The sequence below is a fragment of the Gopherus flavomarginatus genome, chromosome 2, assembly GCF_025201925.1.
Source record: "Gopherus flavomarginatus isolate rGopFla2 chromosome 2, rGopFla2.mat.asm, whole genome shotgun sequence".
Lineage (NCBI taxonomy): Eukaryota > Metazoa > Chordata > Testudines > Testudinidae > Gopherus > Gopherus flavomarginatus.
The window spans coordinates 272,618,088-272,641,507 of record NC_066618.1 but is presented as its reverse complement, the minus strand read 5'-3'; the positions used below and the strand labels follow the sequence as shown (position 1 = coordinate 272,641,507).

The 23,420-nt window shown below is 39.9% G+C and overlaps 1 protein-coding gene across 4 annotated transcripts in view; it reads left to right on the top strand.

Moving 5' to 3' along the window:
- Positions 1-23,420, top strand: part of CSMD3 (CUB and Sushi multiple domains 3) — a 1,198,342-nt gene that overhangs the window by 258,638 nt on the left and 916,284 nt on the right. For all 4 annotated transcript variants that reach the window (XM_050940462.1, XM_050940461.1, XM_050940464.1 and 1 more), the window contains exon 4: positions 11,348-11,542. In XM_050940462.1, coding sequence (XP_050796419.1) covers positions 11,348-11,542 — 195 coding nt within the window. The remainder of the gene's footprint in view (positions 1-11,347; positions 11,543-23,420) is intronic.

Below are 23,420 nucleotides of genomic sequence, written 5' to 3'. Positions count from 1 at the left end.
TTCATTTTTAATCTTTTTGAGAATTTTAAAAATATTTTTTCAAAATATTTGTAAGAAATGTTATCAAAATAGTTATCAACATTTTTCTTTTTCAGTAAATTAAAAACTTCAGTGACCATTTCCATAATGTTTTAGTTAAAAGCATCAGAGGAAGGCACAGTTTTTAATGAAAAAACTAAGGTTTTCTTTATTTGTTTTTACTTTTGAAAAACTGTGTTTTTTGGGAAAAAAAGTAATTTTCTATAAGAAAACTTCTTGATGGAAATTTTTTCACAAGCTCTACTTGTGATGCATCTCAGTACAGAATTAAAATAAATGAGTATCCTGAGGCATATATTTAATCGAATCTAGTGAAAATTAAAAAAAAACAAAACAATTTTAGGGCATGATGATTATCACAGTGGAATCTGGAATCCTTAAATGTCACTTCTTCTGAATTCCTGTTGTCCAAAACAGGGTCATATCAGTAACCTTTCTTTAACTTCACATTTGTCTTTTGTTTGACATCTGTACATATAAACACACAGCTCACCTATCTATCTGTTCCACAGGAAGAATTCTGATTATATTTAATGGAAATTCTGTGCAGGGAGTGCCTCCCGGACTGAGTTCTTATGCAATGAAATCTTCAGCACATATCAGCCACTCTCTCCATTTAGCCAATGACTGCACCACACTTTTAAGCAGGAGGGGTTGTCTGACTAGCCAAATGAAGGTAACTGCTTTCTGGCTTGGTGGGGGAGAGATGAAAACTGCTGCAAATGGGTCAGCGTGGTCTCTGATTCATCCCCTGGGAATGAAGGATTTGAAAGGGGCAGCCCTATGCCTCAGCCCTCCCTTTTACATGGAACAGGCTGCAGTCGCACCCACCCACCCACCCTCCCCTTTATGTGGTAAAATATCAGGTTTGATCAAGACTTGCTGTGGGCATTATGCTAACATCCTCTTTGTTGAGTGGGGCTGGGAAGGAATTTTTCCCTTGCCACCATATTGGCTTGGGTGCAGTTGGGGGTTTTTTGCCTTCCCCACAGCTGGTCCAGGAAGGGCTGTGTTCATGCATGGCATGATGGGTGGTAGGCTATATGTCACAACTTATTATGCAAGTGAGGGGCAGATGTCCAGTGCAGGTATGCCATAGGAAAGATATACAGTGGGCTGGTCTATACTAGGGACGGGGATCGATCTAAGATACGCAACTTCAGCTACGTGAATCACGTAGCTGAAGTCTAAGTATCTTAGATCAAGTTACCTACCGTCCTCACGGCGCGAGATCGATGTCCGTGGCTTCCCCTGTTGACTCCGCTACCGCCATTCACACTGGTGGAGTTCCGGAGTCGACAGGAGCATGTTCGGGGATCGATATATCAGATCTAGATGAGACGCGATGTATCGATCCCCGAGAAATCGATTGCTACCCGCCGATACGGCCGGTAGTGAAGACATATCCAGTGACTGGATAAATGGCATGGAAAGAGACTTAAGAAGAGGTGTTCATTAAAGAAATGAATTTGGGGAGGGGGAGGGGGAGGGTGGGGACTCCTGTGTTTGTTATAGCAGGGAGCCAACCCCCATTATTATAGCCCATCTTAACCCTCCTTTGAGGAGATGGGGGATGGTAAGGTCCCAGTAATGGATTTGCTGGAGGGACCTAGATAGAAAAAGAGGGGGATCTGGTGGAAGCCTCCCCCTCTCCCCGTAATTATGGAATAAAAAAGGGTTTACCTGCACTGTACACTTTTATCTGCTGGGTAGTCCCATCTAATAATAAAGTTGTGGCCTGATTAAACCCATGCAAAATGTCTCCTGTTCTTCTTTTGATATAGCCAGACTAATCAATTATCTAAAATCATTGCATGTCCCTCACTGAATTCAGATAAGCAAGGTTCCACTATTCATATAATAGATTCAGGAGACAGTAGAGCATATGTTTCCAAATATAAAAAAGCATACACTATAGAAGAAGTAGCTTGGATTTCATCTATGTGCAGAGGGCCAACACCATACCTATATACCTCTTAAATCTCACTTAAACTCTAATAGGGATTACATGATACATTGATTTTAGGCTAACCTCTGCCCAGGGGAGAATTACACCCTTGTGTTGTAAAGCTCCAAAACTTTCATAGAAAACAGTGAGATGAAAAAACTTGTGGTTACTGGCATATCTAGCTTCCTCTTTTAGCTCAGAATTTGCATATCCTATAGTACCACAACAAGTAACTTCTTACATTTGAAATATACATTATTTATTTCTGAGTATGCAACTATATATCAGCTTCAGTGACTGTCCTAAAGAACAGACTCTGTGGAACATCAAATATTTATCTACATATGTATGTGTGGTTTAGAAGGTTTGCTTTCAGAGTTGATCATGCTTTTTCACTGCATCATGCCTAATAAAGAAGAAAAACATTAAATAAGTTCAAGTAAATAAATTATTATATCTGCTGGATGCAATTCGAATTTACATGTATGTTCAAGGACCCTGTTCAAGCATCTTTAACTAACTGGTTGATTAATTAATTATCTGTTCTTGAGACTCAATACCGTATGTCAAGTGAAAAGTTGTAATTTGTACCAGTTTGTTTCGTCTTTTTAGTTCTTACTAGATGGGAGGTTTTTTTCACAAAAACCAATGGATTTTTTTGCCAGATCCCATAAAGATTTACATTTGTATTGTGTAAATTAGACCAAATTGAATTTACTGATTCTTAAAGGCTTCTTCCCAGTTCTTTGATATGTCAACTAATATATTTTTTTTTATTATTAATATTTGAATAATCTAGAGAAATACCAGGCAATGGATGTAATAGGGTATATTTTCTTGTAAATAAAAAAAACTTGAACTTGATAAATTAGCTTGTGTCTAATGAACTTCAAACAAGTGTGATTTTAAAAAATAGTTTTGCAAGTGTTATTGTCAATGAGATTTGACATTCATCATGTCACAACTTGTACTTGTGGGGTGTGTGTATTTAAATAACCAGATTATGGAATATTGCTTTGAATGAGGATTTTACTGGTTGCCACAGTTGGTTCAGGACCCTCAACAACAAACAGTCATGAAGGGCTAGGTTGCCTTAATGTAGTAACAGGTACTCCAATACAAGGAAATATCTCGTTTTAGAAGAGAGCGAAGATTTTTTAATACAGTTTTATCCCCTGATTTTAGATATGCTGCATGATAACACCTAATTATTATGATGTGGATGTGAAATATCTTAGATATGTAGCTTTTAACATAACTGTCAAAATCCAGTCGTATTCTGACCTTTACATGGCTTCCTCTTAATTTCTGGATACAAATGATGTTGTGGATTTTAATCTATTACTGCATACAGCTTTATATGATTTGGGACAAGTTTAGTTTTGAATGCATCCTTCTTTTTAAAAGTTGAGGTTGAGGAAGTACTTAAAGTGATCAGAAAAAGAGGGAAAGAGGGTCTGTTATAACCCCAGCCAAGTAAAATTTTCATGCACTAGATACAGACAATTCACCATTTTTTTATACATATATCACATAATTGCATGCAATCTTAGCTCATTAAGCTGTTTATATATATTTATTGTTGTGTTTAAATGAGCCAACATGTCTCATACAAATTATTGAAACAAAATACATCCTGTGAGTTTGAGGGATAGGACATCTGGCGGGTTCAGTGAGTGTTAGTGTGGTTGGGTCTCTCTGGAGATAGGGGGTTGAAGACAAAGTTAGAACCATTGGAGTTGGAGTCTCTGAGGATGGGGGCCGGTGGTTCAGTGAGATTTGGTGATTTCAGAACCTTCTTCTGGGATTTGAAGGCTGAGGGCTGCAGAGATTCAATGGGGTTGGGGGTCTCTCTGGGATTTTGGGGTCTCTGGAAATAGAGGACTGGGGTGCAGTGAAACTGTTTGATTGAGGGTATAGGAAGTGAGATTCAGTGGAGTTGGGGTTTCTCTGGGATTTAGGGTCTCTGGTGATTTGGGGTCTCTCTGGGGATATGAGGCTAGGGGTGCAGTCATGTTCATTGAGATTTGGGGTCTATCTGGAAAAGGGTGTAAAGGGTGAAAAGGGTTGGGGGTCTCCCTTGGGAGTTAGGGATGAAATTACAATAGATTGGGGGTGCCTCTTGGGGGATTAAGAGGGAAGTGACAATTGGATGAAGGTATTTCTTGAAGTTGGGGTGAAGTGATGGTTGAGGGGCTGTGGTTCTCTTGGGAGGGGTGCAAAGAGACCTTGGGGACCATTTCAGGGGTGCAGCCTCTGCTGTCCCATCACCTTTCCTCCTCACTTGTACCCTGGCCCTGAGCGTGTCACTAGAAAGTGCAGGGTGGCTGGTTCCATGCCCCCTGTGGCTTCTTTTGGCCACTCCCAGGCTTCTAGACTGCACATGGCCAGGTCCCTCCAGAGCTGCTACATCAGCTGCTCCCCAAGCTCCACTTTGCTCCCGCCCTCCCCCAGATGGGCTGACAGGCCAATGCATGCCTGGTGGTGCCCATCCATAGGGGAGTGGAGTGGTGCCTTGGGAGCTGTATGTGGTAGCAGCACTGGTAGAAGCTCTATGCCCCTTAGCAATTCCCCTTGAGCTTAAAAAAATTCCCATGTCTGTAACCCCCCCCTTACACATACATACATACACACTTTAAACACTGAATCAAGATGGTTGAGATAGAGGGCTTTCAAAGGCAGACAACAGTTATCAAGGGCATAAAAAAATCTCTTATGGCGACAAATTGAAAAGTTTGGCCTTGTTTCCCTTAGAATGGAGAAAAATACAGGAGGACATGATAAAAGTATAGAAAATAATGAACGGTATAAAGAAGATAGATCAGGAGTGTCACAATGTTCAGGGTAACTGCACCTTTAACTCCTGTTCCGTGGTGTTCTCTGTGCTCAGGTCTCTAGCATTCACCTCTCTCTGGACAGGGACCCAAGTCCCTCTCCTTTCTGACCAGGGGTGTTTTAGGTTGGAGTCCACTTGCACTTCACTGTGATTATTCTAAGGAGATCTGACAAACGGCCAGCCCTTGCTCTTTAGTTTCTCTCCAAGGACAATGTCAATGATAGAACAGTGACCCAAACTGTTCTTTCAAAGCACAGCACATTTATTTAAAGACAAAAGCCTACAGAGAAAACATATAAAACAATAAAAGATCTAGACACATACTAAACATATGAGAAGTGACCCGTCAGCCCTATAAGGACCTGGAAGATTAAAGCCCTTCCAACAGCTAAACAGGGTTGGGTCCTCCCTTGGACTAAAGATCGGTTCATTTGTTGCAACTGTCTCAGTTCAGACTTGCCCTTTGTATTCCTAGTCCTTTCTTTATGTCTTGCTTCTGCTCTGGGACTGTCTTGAACCAGGATGTGCAAGCCGTTCTAAGGGTAGTACTTCTCTGGAGCTGTTACAGTCTTGGGCATTTGGCCTCATCATTCCCCATTATTTTTAGTTCCCGGAGGTGCTGTGGTAACCTTCCTCTCATGGAATAGAATACAATTCCCTTTTACATGCGGTTGCAATATCTATCAACAGGAGCTTCTGTTCTTCCTCTCTCATAACACAAGAACAAGGGGACATTCAATGAAACTAAAATATGGCAATTTAAAAACTGGTAAAAGGAAATACATTCCCACACTACATGTAATTAGAATATGGACCATTAAGCCAAGAATTTAGTAAGTTTCAAAAAAGGACTGGAAATTTATATGGATAAAAGTATTCAGAACTGTAATAATTAGCTCACAAACATTTGGTCAGGGATAGTAAATTAGGGTTTCAGGTTTTAAAACAATGTCTATAAGGGATTAGAAGCGGGGGTGCTGGAACAATTTGTATAGTGGGGGTGCTGAGAGCGATTGAACCAAACTGTAAACCCTGTATATGACGGAAACCACTTCAAGCCAGGGGGTGTGACAGCACCTCCAGCACCACTAGTCCCAGCACCTATGATCAGGAGCAATATGGGAAGCAGATCTGTTTACAGAAGGCAGATTGGTTTACTACAGGATTCTTGCACCTTCCTCTGAAACACTTAGTGCTGGCTGCAGTCAGAGACAGGAAAATGGATTAGGTGGACCTCAGGTGTTTTCCTGTATGGCAGTTTCTATGTTCCTATCAGATGAGGAACTGAAGCCAGCAGTCCCTGGATTTAAATGTAGCACTGCATTGCCACTGAGACACCCTCAGCTCTGAAATTTGCTTTTCTGATTGTCTGAAACAGCTATGTTTGTTGATCATCTTTCTTAGCGTTTTACAGGGAGAAGAGTTGGGTGGGTTGGTGGCTAATTACATCCACTCAGAGGTTTGGTATTAGGCACATATTATAAATATTAAAATAAATGCTGCCTGCAGAAAAAGATGAAACTAATGCACTTCCCAGATGAATTACACTTAAATTACCATGCATTTTTATTTGTTCCAAATAAAAACAAACTCAAAGAAGTGACAAATTTATTAGCAATTTCACAATTGCATTATTATCCATTGTTAGTACAAAATTGTTTGAAGCGTAGGGGGAAGAAAACTTGATTTATCATTAGCCATTTTCTCAGTATTAAAAATGAAATGGAGAAGGCCAGGTAATTTTTTAGTAGTGCCATGTAATAATGCAACTGGAAAACTGACTACTTACAGGAAAGATAATTTTTTTTAAATTAAGTCATTAAAATATAATAATAGTTTGTGAGAGCACATTCTATTCTGACAGCAATCCTAGGTGAACGGTATTCAGGATGAAGGGCATCATTATAAGCAGCGATTATTGTGGGTATAGCTCTAATATTTCACTTTTCCTTTTAAAGGGTAAGGGCTTCCCTATGCCTTGCCCTTACTCTGTTATTTGCAGATCCTTTCAGGCAGTTGTGCTGAGGGTGCTACCATACCTTCTGGCTTGTAGTAATGATAACAAACACCAAATACATGATTTCCATGGTTTCCATCATCAGCACCCCTGCTATAAAAATTGTTTCAGCACCGCTGCTTTCAGGGAGCATTATAATCCAGATTTCCAAAAGTCTTCAGATTGTTGGGTAAATCCAAACTGAACACAGTATGAACAGTGACCCTATGTCCAGGAGACCTCTATATGGTTGCATATTAATTGAAATAACATCCAAAGGAAGTATTAGAATCATAGGATGAGATTTCCTACCCTGCTCTGACCTCTTTACATTACAAAAAATGGCTGCAATGAGAAAAAAGGGGCCTAAAACCCCTGTTCCAGCTGTGAGAGGAGTCCCCCAGAGAAGGAATTGCAGAAGACAACTCTTAGACTATCTTCTGAGGACACTTTCACGAACCTTGACAAGAGGATGGGATAGAAGAGTCTTGTTAGGGTGGGGCCATAGCATTGTGGAGATTGTGAACGGCAATGTGGCCCATAGGATAGGAGGCTCCCATAACTCAGACAGGCCCCTGGGCTGTTACACAAGGGGCTTCAGAGCTGGCCAGGCTCAAGAGGGCACAAAGAAGCCTCCTTAGCCCCCCTTGCTACTGGATTGTGAGTTGTGTGGTGTAGCATAGGATCTCACCCATAATATTTGGGGATGGAAAAGAGCCATTATGTCATCCAGCACACCATCCTGCCAATGCAGTATTATTCCCTTACAGTAAATATTTTAATATTACCTCAGCGTATTTGTAAAAGTCCAGTAGGATGACATATCCACCACTGCCTGGGGATGACAATTCCATAATCTACTAGATCTTACTGTCAATACATTTCCCACTTATATGCAGCTCACACTCTCCTTTTCTTAATTGAATCCAATTATTAGTTATACTTCTCTGCTCCATACTTAATCATTCCTCTCCATCCTTGGTGTTAACACTCTACTCCTATATGCAGACTCTTGTCTTGTTCCCTTGTATATATTGCTTAGGCAGGTTACATGCATTTAGTTCTTTTCATCTTTGTTCTTAAATCAATTACTTTAGGTCTCTGATCACTTTTGTTGATCTTCTCGGAACTCCCCACTAATCTGTCAGTAATTTTCCGATCATATAGTGCTGAGAATATAACTTAATATTACAGATTTACTGGATGGCAGTTGCTACAACTGCTTGTTTTTTTCCACTTTTTGGGGGTCAGGGCAAGGTGATGCTGGTTATGGATAAGGTTCTTTGGTTTGAGTTGTTTATTATAGTGAAAATACTATGATTCAGATTTTCAACTAGTGTAATTTCGCATCGATTCATTGATGTTGATTTTATGCTTGCTGACTTTCTGGCTCATAACATCCAGTTCTCTTGTTCCTCTCCCTTTCACCAGAAATTTTACAAAATAATTGACAATGAATTAATGTATTAATGAATTCTCACACTACTTCCCACCATATCATTCAGACCTGCTGGTTGATGCATTATCATTTTTCCATGTGTTTTCATATGATTTTTTTATTAACAACAAGTGTCAAGATGTTCACTTCTTACAATTGCCCATCATTCTGTTCCATATTCTTCTCATTAAAGACAGATTGTAAAAGCAGTTCAATGGGTTAACCGTTCCTGGGACATTTGTTTTATATTTCTCTCCTTTATTAATCCTTTCTCGCTGATATTTCTTATTTTTCTATATTTGCAAAACTCCTTCTGATTCCTCTTATTCCATTTAGTTTTTATTATTTCATGCTACTCTTCTGCTGCCTTAATCTTTATCCTAGTAGTCATTAAGTGATTCTGTGTATTATTATTTGGTTCCCCTCCCTTGTTCATTTCCAGTACAAGTCACTTTTTATTATGAGTTTCTTGAGCAATCTCTGTGGAAAACCTATTGCCTGCTGCCTGCTTTTTTTAATCTCTTGAGGAATTTTAGTCTGTTGTATTTTAATTATTGTCTTTTTTTTATGATGCACTATGTTTTCATGCTCATGGATTGTAAATATATAATTCCAGCATGCATTATTCACTCCTTTTTATTAATACTTCCACATTTGCTTCTTTCAAAGCTCATGTGCTTATATATCTTTGTATTATTGCTAACTATGTTGTATTCAGGTAGTTCATAGTCACTAATATATCAAATTTCCGTACTGAACCTTCCTTTGTAATCTGTTTTTTCCTCTATTGGAAAGAAGTAGTTGCTGGATGACTGCTCTAGCTGGAGCTCAAGAAATGTCTAATATTTATGATCATTTGTATATTTCTGATGCCATAATATTTTGTGTGTATAGACATATTACCAAAGTGCTTTGTTATGCTCACAGAAAACAAACAGAAACATTTGATAAAACCAAAAAATGCTCTTGCTGGAAGGAACATTCCTTAGAATTCAAAATGGTAACATACAAGCACTCCAAAACAGAAGGAGACAAAGCAGGCTGCTTTCTAAAACAGAGAGGCACAACTCAACCTTACTCAAGGCTGTCTGACTGATTGCGGCTAGGCCCAGCTTGTATGCTTCCCTACAGAGCACTTAGTGTGGAAACTGGACAAGTTCTTAAAGTGATAGTTGAAAGTATGAAAGAGGGCCAATTTATGAATTTGCCACAGTGGAATTTTCATTTTTTTTTAGATTTTTTTTTAAATTCAGATTTTTAAATCTGAAATAAAACAAACTAGTTTTAACATTTGAATAAGTGTTAGTAGTGTAACTTTTTTGAATCCTGGGAGCATTAGCTTACTAGTTTTAACATTGGGTTTTTATCATGTCAGCTTTTAACTTGAATGGTATTTTTCCCATAGGGACACTTTCTTATTCTTAACCAACCAACAATTTTTTAATTCACCCAGCACCACTTTAGTATACAATCTAAAGCTCACCACTCAAGTGTAGACACAACCAATGTTCTGGGTATGAACAACCACAGTAATCTTGTAAGCAATTCTCACAGACTAAAGTTGAGGTTCATCAGTTCTATCAAGGAGCAAAGGAACAATGCAAATTATCAAGACTTATTACATTGACTTTTGATCATAAATTCTTAATTTCTGACATATGTATGACATCTCAAAGGATGTGCTTGTCTTTAAGGCACTGAGTATGGTTACTACCCTTTGATTGGATTGGTTCAAAAAAGAAAAGTTTAGCATATTAAAAGCAATTGCTTCAAGCTGTTTTCAGTCCATTTTAGGCTACTCTGCTTGGACTTATCATGGAGTTAAGTTATAAAATAGGTTATTTAAATGCCAAGTGGATGCTCAGATTTTTAGTTCTTAGGTTCTCTGCTGCTTCCACTGGTATTCAGTACAGAACACTGGTATATAACAAATTTATGTGATCCTTTTCTCATCAGAGGCTTTTTAAGTTTGATTCATTTCAAAGACTGTTTCATTAATAGCACCCACTCTTAATTGGGATCCCCGCTTTTAAGCAATTTCTCTTAATATTTCGGTTATGCTCTGTTTTATATCTTCCAACATGCCTTTGTCATTGTGCCAGATAATTTCTATTACTTTTAGAGTCAACAACTATTTACAATGAAAACCAACAAAATCCCTTATAGTCTTCTAATTTTGAAGGACATACTCCAGATAGTCTTTGATCATACATAAGCATTTCACATTATTTATAGAATGATGTAGGTCTGACTCACGAGGCAAGCAAATATGCAGCTATTAATTTGGGGTGAAAGACAGATTATCCGTGATATATTTGATTTACAACAAAAACAATGTATAGTTTATAATTTGCGGTGAAAACATGTCTTGGATTTCTTGGGGTAACTGTTTACTCAATTTGATTTTCCATCTTACAGCCAATCTTATCTAATTTGCTTAATTTGAAGCTTCCCCACCCATCTTTTAAACCACTCAATGTGCAATGAGCCACTTTGCATAGGAACGCAATATGTCACTCTTGGTAACTTAGATTTCTTTTTAGATAAGTTGGGAGGGAGAAAGAGGTTTTATCCCTATGGAAATTATTAAAGATTCTTGCCTAGGTGATTAACAGTACTCTCGTTTAACCATTTTAGTTTCTATTCTTGGGGAGAGGAACTCCCAACTTTGGCTGATCTGTGGGTCTCACCTGATATGAATCAATGTTATTAAAGAAAGTGTCTCACGTGATATGAACCAATGTTATTTTCTTTATTTCTTAGGTGGATCCTATTTTAGGATAAACAGAGGTCGATGGCTTTTCTAATTTTTTAGGGCCAGAAGGAATCAGTAGTTATTAATCATCCAAGGCATATCTGTGCTATATATCCCTTACATAGCTTGAAATTCCAACACCGTTCTCAATATACCATACACTCAAAGGGCCAAATCAGCACAAGGGAATTATTGTGTTAAGTGCTGTACCAACACACATGAAGACACATCCCTGCCCGTAAATGGTCACAATTTACTTTTACAAATTGTAAACATGGTATAGACAGTGATTTATATAAATATGATAAATAAATACATATTTTTCTCCCTTACAGAGTTACAGAGTAGTTCTTGTGGCAATCCAGGAGTTCCACCAAAGGGTATCCTGTCTGGTACGAAATTTGATGTTGGTGATAAAATCCGCTACAGCTGTGTAACTGGATACATTTTGGATGGCCACCCCCAGCTTACCTGCATAGCTAACTCAGTGAACACAGCATCGTGGGATTTCCCAGTTCCTATCTGCAGAGGTAAGAAATACTATGATAATCTTTCTTTAAGTATTTAATATACATTTATGAGTTGAAGCAACTTTTTTTCTCTAAAATAAATTTAATCATTTATTTGTTATCAGCTTTACTGTATGTACCTCCTAATTGTTCTGCCAATTCTGTTTTTAAAACTTAGTTCTCCCCCCTTTTACAATAGATGAAAATGATAGAATTCTGAACTAAATGCTTAGTGTTAGATTATGAATATGACTGATGTGGCCACACAGAGAAATAACCAAAAGAATTTAGGAGTGGGGTGGGGCTCTGAACATTGCTATTCCCCTCTGTTGGTATAAGATGGGAAGTCGGACAGCACTGCTGACCCTGAGGAGGAAGTAAACCACACCCTACAAAAGGATTCAGTAACTTACTTTCCTCTTGAAGTAAGGGAAAGATGTATTTATGCACGGTGAATGCTGAACATTACATAGGTGGTTAGTCATAAAGTCTCAATCTAGTTTCTGTTATACAAATTCCACTTCATATTTGGAAAACTGTCACCAATTGCAAAGTATAATTAGGAGAATAATTTTCCAAAATATTTCTATATTGGAATAAATTATGTCATAACTACAACAAATAATGTACCATCATATGACAGGACCGCACATTTCCAGAAGAAACTATTGATCTTTTTCATTTATTTATTTGTATTGGTACATTATACTTATACTGACTGAGAATCATCATTTCTTCAGAACTGCTTCATGGAGCATTTGGTCAAAGTCTTTTGAAGATATCTGCACTTCAAGGGTCCAATGCTGCACCTAATAAAGTTAATGGGAGTCTTAAATTGCTCCCACTGAAGTTAATGGTATCACAGAAGTTATCAATTAGCTACATTTACTAAATGAAGTTCAAAGGCAGAAAATGAAAACAAAAATATTTAATTTCTGTCAGTTTGCATGTCTATTAATTTTACTTTTACAAATGGATCCACTGCTGACAGAAGTAAAGCAAGCATGATTTGACCTTTGTTCTTAGCTATTTTGTTTTAATATGAGAAATACCTTATGTAGATTTCAATCTCAGGGACATATGATGAAGGTCTCATACTACCACCAGTTAACATAATTGGAGCTCCTAAAAATACAGATAACTTCCTAGCACAAAGTGTATTGCATCTATCTCAGGGTAATACTATATTAGACCTCATTATGGTAGATAAAGATAAATTGATCACAGGCCTAAGAATATATGGCTTCCCAGATGCAGGGAATTATGACTTAATTTAATTTATGTGCAAACAGAATATAAAGGCAGTCAGTAATTTGTTGCTTTAAAGAGGCCCATTCCTAAAGCTGTAAACAATCCAGAGAAAAATTGAGTAGGAAGAAAAAAGCCAAAATCATGCCAAAATTTCACAGGGTAAACGGGATGACCCAAGTAAACTATAAACTGGTTAGTTTAACACCAGTCCCAGACTAATCATGGAACAGCTGACATGGGACACAATCCTTAAAGAACAAATAGTAATAATTGATATAATTTTGAATGGTTTTATGGAAAATAGGTGTTGTGAGACAAATTTGATATTGTTCTATGATGAGATCACAACTTAATTTGATAAAGGTAACTTTTTGTTGACATAATATACTCAGACTTCTTTAAGGCATTTGATTCAGTCTGACATTCTGATAAATAAATTGACACTATATAAAACGATGGAGCTGATATTAAATGGATTAAAAACTGGTATCTGATACGTCACAAAAAGTATCTGTGAATGGGAATTGTCATCCAGTTGAGTGTTTCTAGTGAGGTCCTGATCTTGGCCCAAAGCTATTAAATATCTTTGTCAGCGATCTAGATAACAAAGAAACAAAGAAACAAAAAACATAGTGGTAAAATTTGCACATGACATAAAACCTGATGGAGTGATAAATAGTGATGAGGAGAGGTCACTTTTACGGGCCAACATGGATCACTTAGGAAGGTGGTCTCATTTGTAGATCTGATTAGAACACTTTTGCTGAATCTGAAATGTTTCATGGAAACATATCAATTTCCACAAAACTTTCATCAGGAAGGTTTTTAAGACAGTGAAATAATCTGTACCTAGATGGTTGGCATGCTGACCTGGGATGTGAAGATCCACATTCAAGCCCCTGGTTTATCTGATTTGGAATGATCTGTGATGAAAAATTCCTCTGAGTCAGGCAAAGCAGGGACTTGAACCTGGAGTTTTGACATCTCAGGCCAATAACCAAACTAGCAGACCCTACACATGCTGTCATAAACAGATAGTTAAGGGTTAATGTCTGTAAAAGGTTAAGAAACTCAGTGAACCTGTCTGACACCTGACCAGAGGACCAATGGGGGGACAAGATACTTTCAAATCTTGGTGGAGGGAAGTCTTTGTTTGTGCTGTTTGTTTTGTTCTTTGGTCGCTCTTGGGGCTAAGAGGGGCCAGATGTGCAACCAGGTCTTTCTCCAATCTTTCTGAAACAGTCTCTCATGTTCAAAATAGTAAGTACTAGCTAGAAAAGGCAGATTAGTCTTATGTTTGTTTTCTTGACTTGTGAATGTGTATTTTGCTGTAAGGAGTTTTACCTCCGTTTGCTGTAACTTTTAATCTCAGGCTAAGGGAGAGGAAGTCCCTCTAGCCTATATGAGCTGAATACCCTGTAAACATTTTCCATCTTTATTTTATAGAGATAATTAAAGAAAGAAAAAGTAAAAACTAAAACCTTTCTTATGTAAGAACCTGATTGATTTTTTTCCCCTTGTTTAAGACCCAAGGGGATTGGGTCTGAACTCACCAGGGATTGGTGGGGGGAAAGGAAGTGGGGGAAGGTTAATTCCTCTCTGTTTTAAGATCCAAGGAGTTTGGATCAGTGTAGTCTCTCAGGGTAGCCCAAGGAGGGGAAAAGGAGGGGGAATGGTTTATTTCTCTTTGTTTTAAGACCCAAGGGGTGTTTGGGTCTTGATTCCCCAGGGAAGATTTTGAGGGAACAGGAAGTGTGCCAAAACACTATATTTTTGACTGGTGGCAGCGCTATCAGATCTAAGCTAGGAATTAAGCTTAGAGGGCACATGCAGGTCCCCACTTCTAGGATGCTAAACTTCAAACTGCGGGAAAAATACCTTGACACATGCCTTACTAAAATTCTGTTTTAATTTAAATGTTCAAAATGCTTTTTTTGTTCAACAAATTTAGAAACTTCAAAAGTTGCTGCAAAATGCAGTTGTCATCCTCTAGGCAGCTATACTTATTTGAACAAAATGTGTTTTAACAAATGCCAGGACAAATGTCTAGAAAAAAATAATGTAGATCACACTAACACAATTGGGGCTCTATCCTGGAATATTGTGACTCTAAAAACAGTTTAGGGGTTATAGCAGATAATCAGTTGAACATGAGATCCCCCTGCAACACTGTCACTAAAACCACAAATATAGTCCTCAAATGTGTAAGCAGGAGAATATCAAGTTGGAAGAAGGTGATGGTAGTACCGCTATGTATGTCATTGGTGAGAGTACTGGAATTCTGTGTCGAATTCTGCTGTCCTAACTTAAAAAAAATATACTCAGGCTAGAAAAAGTGCACACATTTTTAATAGTGAAGATAATTAACTACTGAAACAACTTAACATGGGGTATGATGGATTCTCTGTCACTGTAAGTCTTTAAATCAAGACTGTATGTCTCTCTGAAAGATGTCCTATAGCTCAAATAGAAGTCATGGGCTTAATGCAGAGATTATTGGGTGAGGTTCTTTGGCCTGGATTGTGCAGGAGGTCAGATGAGGTGATCACAATGGTTCCTTCTTGTCTTAAAATATATGAATCTATGTTCCATATGACAAATACCTAGGCTTATATTTGATATAGTATACTTTGGTACTTCTGTTTTAACAGGTTCCTCACCACTTTGTAAAATGCTTTAATTATCCAATATATAACTTTGCACGAGTTTGCTAAGAGTGATTACTCTCTAATGAGCTTTCCATTGCTGCCCTCAATTTCTGGTGGAGACTTTCCTTGATTAAATCCTCATCCTTAGGGAGTTTCATTGATAAGTGTCTTATCACTCCCTACCAAAGGCCTTTACATTAAGAAGGAATATTATGTAATGAATGTGTATGTGTGTGTGTGTGTGTATGTATTGTGGCAAATTGCCAGCATTATTATGATGGGTCTTGCGCTCTCTCTTCTTTGGGGGAGTTCAGGGCACCATTTCTTGCCCCCAAATTGGAATAATAATTGCCCCACTAGTGTCCTAGAGGAGGAGAGTGGAGAAGGAGGGACCTGGGCCAGTCCTCTACTCCAGCTCCCAGCCCAAGCGCCCTGAGGATAGTGGTAAACCACTTGAACTGACAGTTCCTTCCCCTGAGCTACTTCCCTCTCCTGCCCTTCAGCTTGTGGGGGGACTTCCTGCCCTCCCTCTACACAAGCCAGATGCCCCTTACCTAGGGTCTAGGACTCCTTAGCCCACCGCAGCACTTATCCAAACTGTCCTCTGCTCCAACACCAATCCTTTCTGCTCCAGCTCCCAAACTGTCTAACTGAAGCAGGGGTTTTTATCATGTGACTGACTGCAGGTGTTCTAATTGGCTTCAGGTGCTCTAATTGGCATCAGGTGCTCTAGTTAATCTATAGCAAACTTTCTTCCCTTTACAGGGAATAAAGCTCCCTTCTAATGCTCTCCTGCTGCCCTCTGGCCAGGCTGTATCATAGTATGTGTGTACTGGAGGTCGAGAAGGAATTTCTTCAAGTTCTGGGGAGTTTCTGATGAATAATCCCTGGTGCTCTCTTTCAGATAAATGAATGATTGTTGTCCCCTTTTATTTTGATTAGTTGGAGTGCAAAAAGTCAAAATATTTTCCACTCCAGTATTTTCATTGTACGCTTCTCAGTGAAATTCATAGCATAATGAAAATAGATATAACCAAAGCAGAAACAAACAAAGAAACCCTGCAGTCACTGTTATCACACTAGGAATGGACTAGATCGGTGTTTCTCAAACTTGGGTCGCTGCTTGTGTAGGGAAAGCCCCTGGCAGGCCAGGCTGGGTTGTTTACCTGCCCTGTCCTCAGGTCAGGCCGATCGCGGCTCCCACTGGCCGCGGTTCGCTGCTCCAGGCCAATGGGAGCTGCTGGAAGCGTCGCAGGCCGAAGGACATACTGGCCACGCTTCCAGCAGCCCCCATTGGCCTGGCCCACCAGGGACTTTCCCTACATAAGTGGCGACCCCAGTTTGAGAAACACTGATCTAGGCAGATCTTCATTAAAGTTAACAGGGCTTCATGTGGATATAACCATGAGATTGCAAATGCAGGATCGTGGCATAGGTTTCCTGGAAGGGGAGCATTGGTTGCTTTATTTCTACCAGTCTCTTTTGATTTCTGCTGTAAAACGAGTATCTCCAGGAATCAGTAGCACAATAGACTTATTGCTTTATTTCAAAAACCAATTGCCAACTGGTACCCATAATAACCTAGTGAAAATTTTTGCCTGAAATTTTCACAAGGCTGTCAGGCATTCTTTAAAATAATGTAATTTTTATTGGATTTACTAAAAGTACAAAAATGTTAGTTAAACTAAAACCAATTTGGGTTTATTGTGTTGTGAAGTGGTCAGTTATACTGTGCGTAATCCATGACCAGTTTTTAAATAAAGCCTGCTTCCTTGACATATTAATTTTGATAAGAATGACTTTAACAGTGAAAGATGGCAATAGCTTTATCATACTGCCTTCTATTTCTGAGATAATGTAGAAATTGCAAGCTTCAGCATAGTGCGGGAGGGTAGGAATAATTCACTGAAGGCTAATAAATAAGGTCAAAGTTATATATTATATTGTCATTCTGAAAAGGTTACATTAATTAAACAATTTGATAATCAGGGATAATATTCTGACTTTTATATTTTAAAAGGTTGTTCTATTCCAAGATAAAAGAAGCAATTATATTATGGAAACTTCTATTCGAAGGCTGCTATATTTTGTTTAATTTGGAAATTAATTTTAATTGGGAAAAAAGTGTTAAGAAAAATAATTTTATTTTAATTACCAGAAAGTTTACAAAAATGTTTTTTTAATCCAGAGGTGTTATATCATCTGCAAAAATCTCAGTTTGCACATGCTCAGTATAGTTGTGCTCAGAGTTTGTCAACTAAATCCTAATGAGACTGAGACTTCAACAAAGGGCACAGTGAGGGTCGGAGAAAACTAGAATAAGTGGCTGTGTGGGGGAAATAGAGACACCACTGGTACAGGAACAGGCTGGAGGGTACACAGGAAGAAGGAGTCAAGCTAGGGCAGAACAAGAGAATGGAAAAGATTTCTGAGTCTCACCATTCCTCAGATGTCAGAAAATATCCGTGAAAGTGTGTGGCCTATCCTGGTTTAGTTCAGGTCCACCTGAAGAATAACAACCTACTACTGCTATCTTTGCAGTTATTCTGTAAACTCAAGTTGCAGAATGGATGGAATCTAAAGGTTCTAATCCTGATGATGAACCCTGTGGTAGTCAGTAGGATTCCACATCAAGGAATTCCTCTTTCTGCAGTTTGCTTTTTCAGAAACCTAGTAATTATACAAACAACATATTTAATATGTTAAGGTTGCAAAGTGAAGCACTCGAAAGTTAGGTGATGCCAGAATTAAGAATACCTATGCAACCATAGTTCAACCTCTTGTGCATATGCATTATAATATGATTAAGGTTGTCAACTTTCTGCTCCCACAAAACCGAACACCTTTGCCCTGCCCCTTCTCTGAGACCACACCCTTTCTCAGAAACCCCACCCCTTCTCTGAAACACCATGCCTGCTCACTCTATTCCCCCTCCCTCTGTTGCTCACTCTCCCCACTGTCACTCACTTGCTCATTTTCACTGGGCTCAGGAGGGGGCTGTAGCTGGGGATGCAGGCTCTGGATGGGGCCGGGGATGAGGGGTTTGGGGTTCAGGATGGGTTCCAGGTTGGGGCTGAGGGGTTCAGAGTGCAGGAGGGGGCTTCGGGCTGGGGCAGAGGGTTGGGATGTGAGAGGGGGTGAGGGCTCTGGCTGGGGATGCAGGCTCTGGGGTGGGGCTGGGGTTGAGGGATTTGGGGTTCAGGAGGGGACTTCTGACTGGGGATGAGGGGTTTATAGGGCAGGAGGGGGATCAGGGCTGAGGAAGAGTGTTGGAGCATGGGAGGGAGTGCAGGCTCCAGGAAGTGCTTATCTCAAGCAGCTGCCGGAAGCAGTGGCATGTCCTCTCTCTGGCTCCTACGTGGAGGCACAGCCAGGTGGCTCTGCACACTGCTCTGTCCATAGGCGCCACCCCTGCAACTCCCATTAGGCATGGTTCTTGGCCAATGGAAGCTGTGGAGCTGTCACCTGGAGCTAGGGGGCAGCGCGCGGAGCCCCCGACTGACTATATGTGTAGGACTCGGAGGGGCGACATGCCACTACTTCTGGGAGCCACATGGTAGCCTGCCTTAGCCCTGCTGCACTGCTGACCGGACTTTTAATGGCCCAGTCAGCGGTTCTGACTGGAGCCGCCAGGTTCCCTTTTCAACCAGGCATTCCAGTCAAAAACCAGACACCTTTTTTCCCACAGGACCCCTGCTTCATTCAGTGCACTGGTAGGATGTAACAAAAGGCATGAATCACGGTTGTCTGTAGAACAGCACCTTATTTTTTGCAGAGGTTGGAAGGTGTGAATGAGGCAAGGGATTGCAGGAAGAGGAACGTTGACCATCCTGGAGAATTAGATTCTGTCCCTGCTTCTTCCAGAGTTCTGCTCGGCATTCCAAGCTTCAGGGCCAGATTTTCAAAAGTATTTAGGCACCTACATATGCAAATATGCAACTAGTGGGATTTTCAAAAATACTTAAGAAAATCAGCTCTCATTGAAATCAATGCCTACATTGGGTCTGAGAATAGGACTTATCTGTCTAAATTACTTATCTGTCTAAACTACTTAAGGCTTTGCGACACTGAATGGAGCAATGTCTAAATACCTTTAAAATCTGGTCTTAAACTAAACTTTTCACAGATTGTATTCCTTATTTTATAGGTGCCTAACTTGAAAGCCCAGAACTCAGCACTCAGAGTTGTAAGTAAAGTGACTGGGATCTGTGCTTTGAACATGTAAATGCTACAAAAAGGCTAAGTGGTGGTCTGCCACACTGGATAAGGGATGTAAGAGGTACCATGGAAAGAAATACAAATAATAGGAAATTGGTAGTTTCAGATATAAACATTCATCCAGGTTTGAGAAACATTGAAATATGGACAAGAAAAGGGTCAGTATCCACCTGAAATACACCTCTACTGCTGCTGGCCCTTTAAACTGTACAAGCATCCAAGGATCAGACACAATAGAGCCTTCACCTCATTCAAGAGAGGACGGTTTATTTATTTGTTTAATCTGACATTGCATGTGCACTTTCCTACAGCAGAGTTGTGATATCAACCCTGCCCTATCATCATATATGGCAATTTGGCTCATGAAAGTTATATTGAAAGTTACAGAATGCTCGTTAAGTTTCCTTCAGCATCTTAGTAGGGAAGCAATTCTTGTATCCTAAGGCGGCTTTCCATAGCTGAGCTCTGAAATGGAGCTGCCAGCCAAATGAGGAAGAAGTTTTACATGTCCTGAGGTTATCTCCCAGCATGCAAAAATACTGTGAAGTTGTGGAGACTGCTCCTCCCATTAAAAGCAAAACTCTGATGGCTGAGCAAAAGATTCTCTTCTGAATCCATATCAATCCCTGTGTAAGTATTATCTTTTGCTCTTTATGTGCAAAAATAATCTGAAGACACCATCTGAGCACAGTAGGGTCCCAAACAACCATGCTTACTAATAAAGCATGTTGAGAATTTTCTGACAGAATATACAACACAGTGAGCGCCAAATATTTAAAGGGATACTAATTTATTCCTGTATGCTATGGTAGGGAAATTATTTATGTTTTAGAAATTCCTGCAAGCTGCTCTCTTCAGGAAGGGAGGTGGAACAAATCCCACACACAGGGAATTACAGAAGCATAGAATTAACTCACTTTCATCTAATCTTTTCCCAGTAATATGAACTACTTTGAGGAAGGCTTTTTGTCCTTCAGAAAATGCCTAACCCTTCCCTGATAGAAGAATCTTAGAATAGAAATACTGGGACAACTTTAACTATAGCAGAAGCTAGTGTGCCATTACACACACACACACACACACAAAAGAGTATAAGGTCACGATTTCAACAGGTTTCTATAGATACAGTATGTTAGCAACAAGAAGAAGGTCAGGGAAAGTGTGGGACCCTTACTGAATGGGGGCAGCAACCTAGTGACACATGATGTGGAAAAAGCTGAAGTACTTAATGCCTTTTTTGTCTCGGTCTTCAAACACAAGGTCAGCTCCCAGACTGCTGCACTGGTCAACACAGTGTGGGGAGGAGGTGAGCAGCCCTCAGTAGTTAAAGAACCGGTTAAGGACTATTTGGAAAAGTTGGACATGCACATGTCCATGGTTCCAGATCTAATGCATCCAAGGGTGCTGAGGGAGTTGGCTGATGTGATTGCAGAGCCACTGGCCATTATCTTTGAACATTCATGGCGATCAGGGGAGATCCCACATGCTTGGAAAAAGGCAAATATAGTGCCTATGTTTACAAAAGGGAAGAAAGAGAACTCAGGGAACTACAGAATGGTCACCTTCACTTCACTTCCCCTGCAAAATCATGGAGTAGGTCCCCAAGAAATCCATTTTGAATCACTTGGAGGAGAGGAAGGTGATCAGGAAGAGTCAACATGGATTCACCAAGGGCAAGTCATGCCTGACCAACCTGATTGCCTTCTATGATGAGATTACTGGCTCTATGGATTTGGGGAAAGCGGTGGATGTGATATATCTTGACTTTACCAAAGCTTTTCATACCGTCTCCCACAGTATTCTTGCCAGCAAGTTAAAGAAGTATGGATTGGATAAATAGACTATAAGCTGGCTATATTGTCAGGCTCAACAAGTAGTGATCAACTGCTTCATGGCTTGTTGGCAGCAGGTACCAAACGGAGTGCCCCAGGGGTCAATCCTGGGGCCAGTTTTGCTCAACATCTTTATTAATGATCTGGATGATGGGATGAATTGCACCTTCAGCAAGTTCACAGATGACTCTAAGCTGGAGGGAGAGGTAGATATGATGGAGGGTAGGGATAGGGTCCAGAATGACCTAGACAAATTAGAGGAGTGGGCCAAAAGAAATCTGATGAGGTTCAACAAGCACAAGTGCAGAGTCCTGCACTTAGGATGGAAGAATACCATGCGTTTCTACAGGCTGGGGACCAACTGGCTAGGCAGCAGATCTGCAAGAAAGGACCTGGGGATTACAGTGGATGAGAAGTTGGATATGAGTCAGCAGTGTGCCCTTGTTGCCAAGAAGGCCAACAGCATATTGGACTGTATTAGTAGGAGCATTGCCAGCAGATTGAGGGAAGAGATGATTCCCCTCTATTCAGCACTGGTGAGGCAACACCTGGAGTATAGCATCCAGTTTTGGTCTCCCCACAACAGAAAGGATGTGGACAAATTGGAGAGAGTCCAGCAGAGAGCAATGAAAATCATTATGGGGCTGGAGCACGTGACTTATGAGGAGAGGCTGAGGGAACTGGGCTTATTTAGTCTGCAGAAGAAAAGAGTGAGGGGGGGATTGGATAGCAGCCTTCAACTACCTGAAGGTGAGTTCCAAAGAGGATGGGGCTAGGCTGTTGTCAGTGGTGGCAGATAACAGAACAAGAAGCAATGGTCTCAAGTTGCAGTGGGGGAGTTTTAGGTTGGATATTAGGAAAAACTTTTTCACTAGTAGGGTGGTGAAGCACTGGAATGGGTTACCTAAGGAGATGGTGGAATCTCCATCCTTAGAGGTTTTTAAGGCCCATCTTAACAAAGCTCTGGCTGGGATGATTTAGTTGGTGTTGGTCCTGCTTTGAGCAGGGGGTTGGACTAGATGACCTCCTGAGGTCTCTTCCAACCCTAATATTCTATGATTCTGTGATTTAAATACGTAAGTAATGGAGTGGTCCTTGAATATGCACAACTACCTTCCACAATACAAATAGTATGGAAGAAGGACGTCTCTTGGACATCTTTTAAGAATGCCCCAAAATAGGCTCCTTCAACAGTCATTTTTGGCAACCTTGGGATAAGAGATGGAAAGGCTGACCTAAAGGCACAGTCCATAGCTCACTAATGGCTGAAGTGGTGTTACAACATCAAAATGTAAACGTTCTGGAAAAATAAGCCCAGGATAGGGATGATTTTTATTGTTTGGCTTCTGTCTTATGCACCTATGGTGTGAGGAGGAGGAGGATGATTACGATGATGATGATAGCAATAGGACTGAAAACCAACCCTCCAAAATGTCTGCTGAGTAATATCTTAATAATGCTCAGTTTGCAGGCTCATCAGATATCCAGATCAACCATTTTTGTGCCTTTGTGTCTGGAAGAAATGTTTGGAAAAAATAGAAAAGACATTGAATGAGCCATTCAATTTACTTATGCTCTCACTTTTTCCTCATGTATTTCTACACCTTCAATTCAGCTGTGAGAGCAAATCTGAGTGCTTGAGCATCTGACTGAGGTGCAAATTTTGTGGGGGCAAGATGTGTTTTAGACTTTTGGACTATACTGTGCAGTATATTAAGCTTATTTTCCATGCTTTGTCAAATTATTAAGTCTGTAAAGGTCATTAAATTATTCTCTCCAAATGGTTCTTAGAATCCTATACTTTTCCTTTCAACATGGTTATCTGAAAATTGTGCTTTCTCTCTTATTCTGTAATGGGTTTACTTCCTGTATATAGGCTCCAAGCTATTTGCCTGTATATAATTTACAAATGTTCTAACAAGAGTCAAATTTGAGTTAGAGCATCCAGCT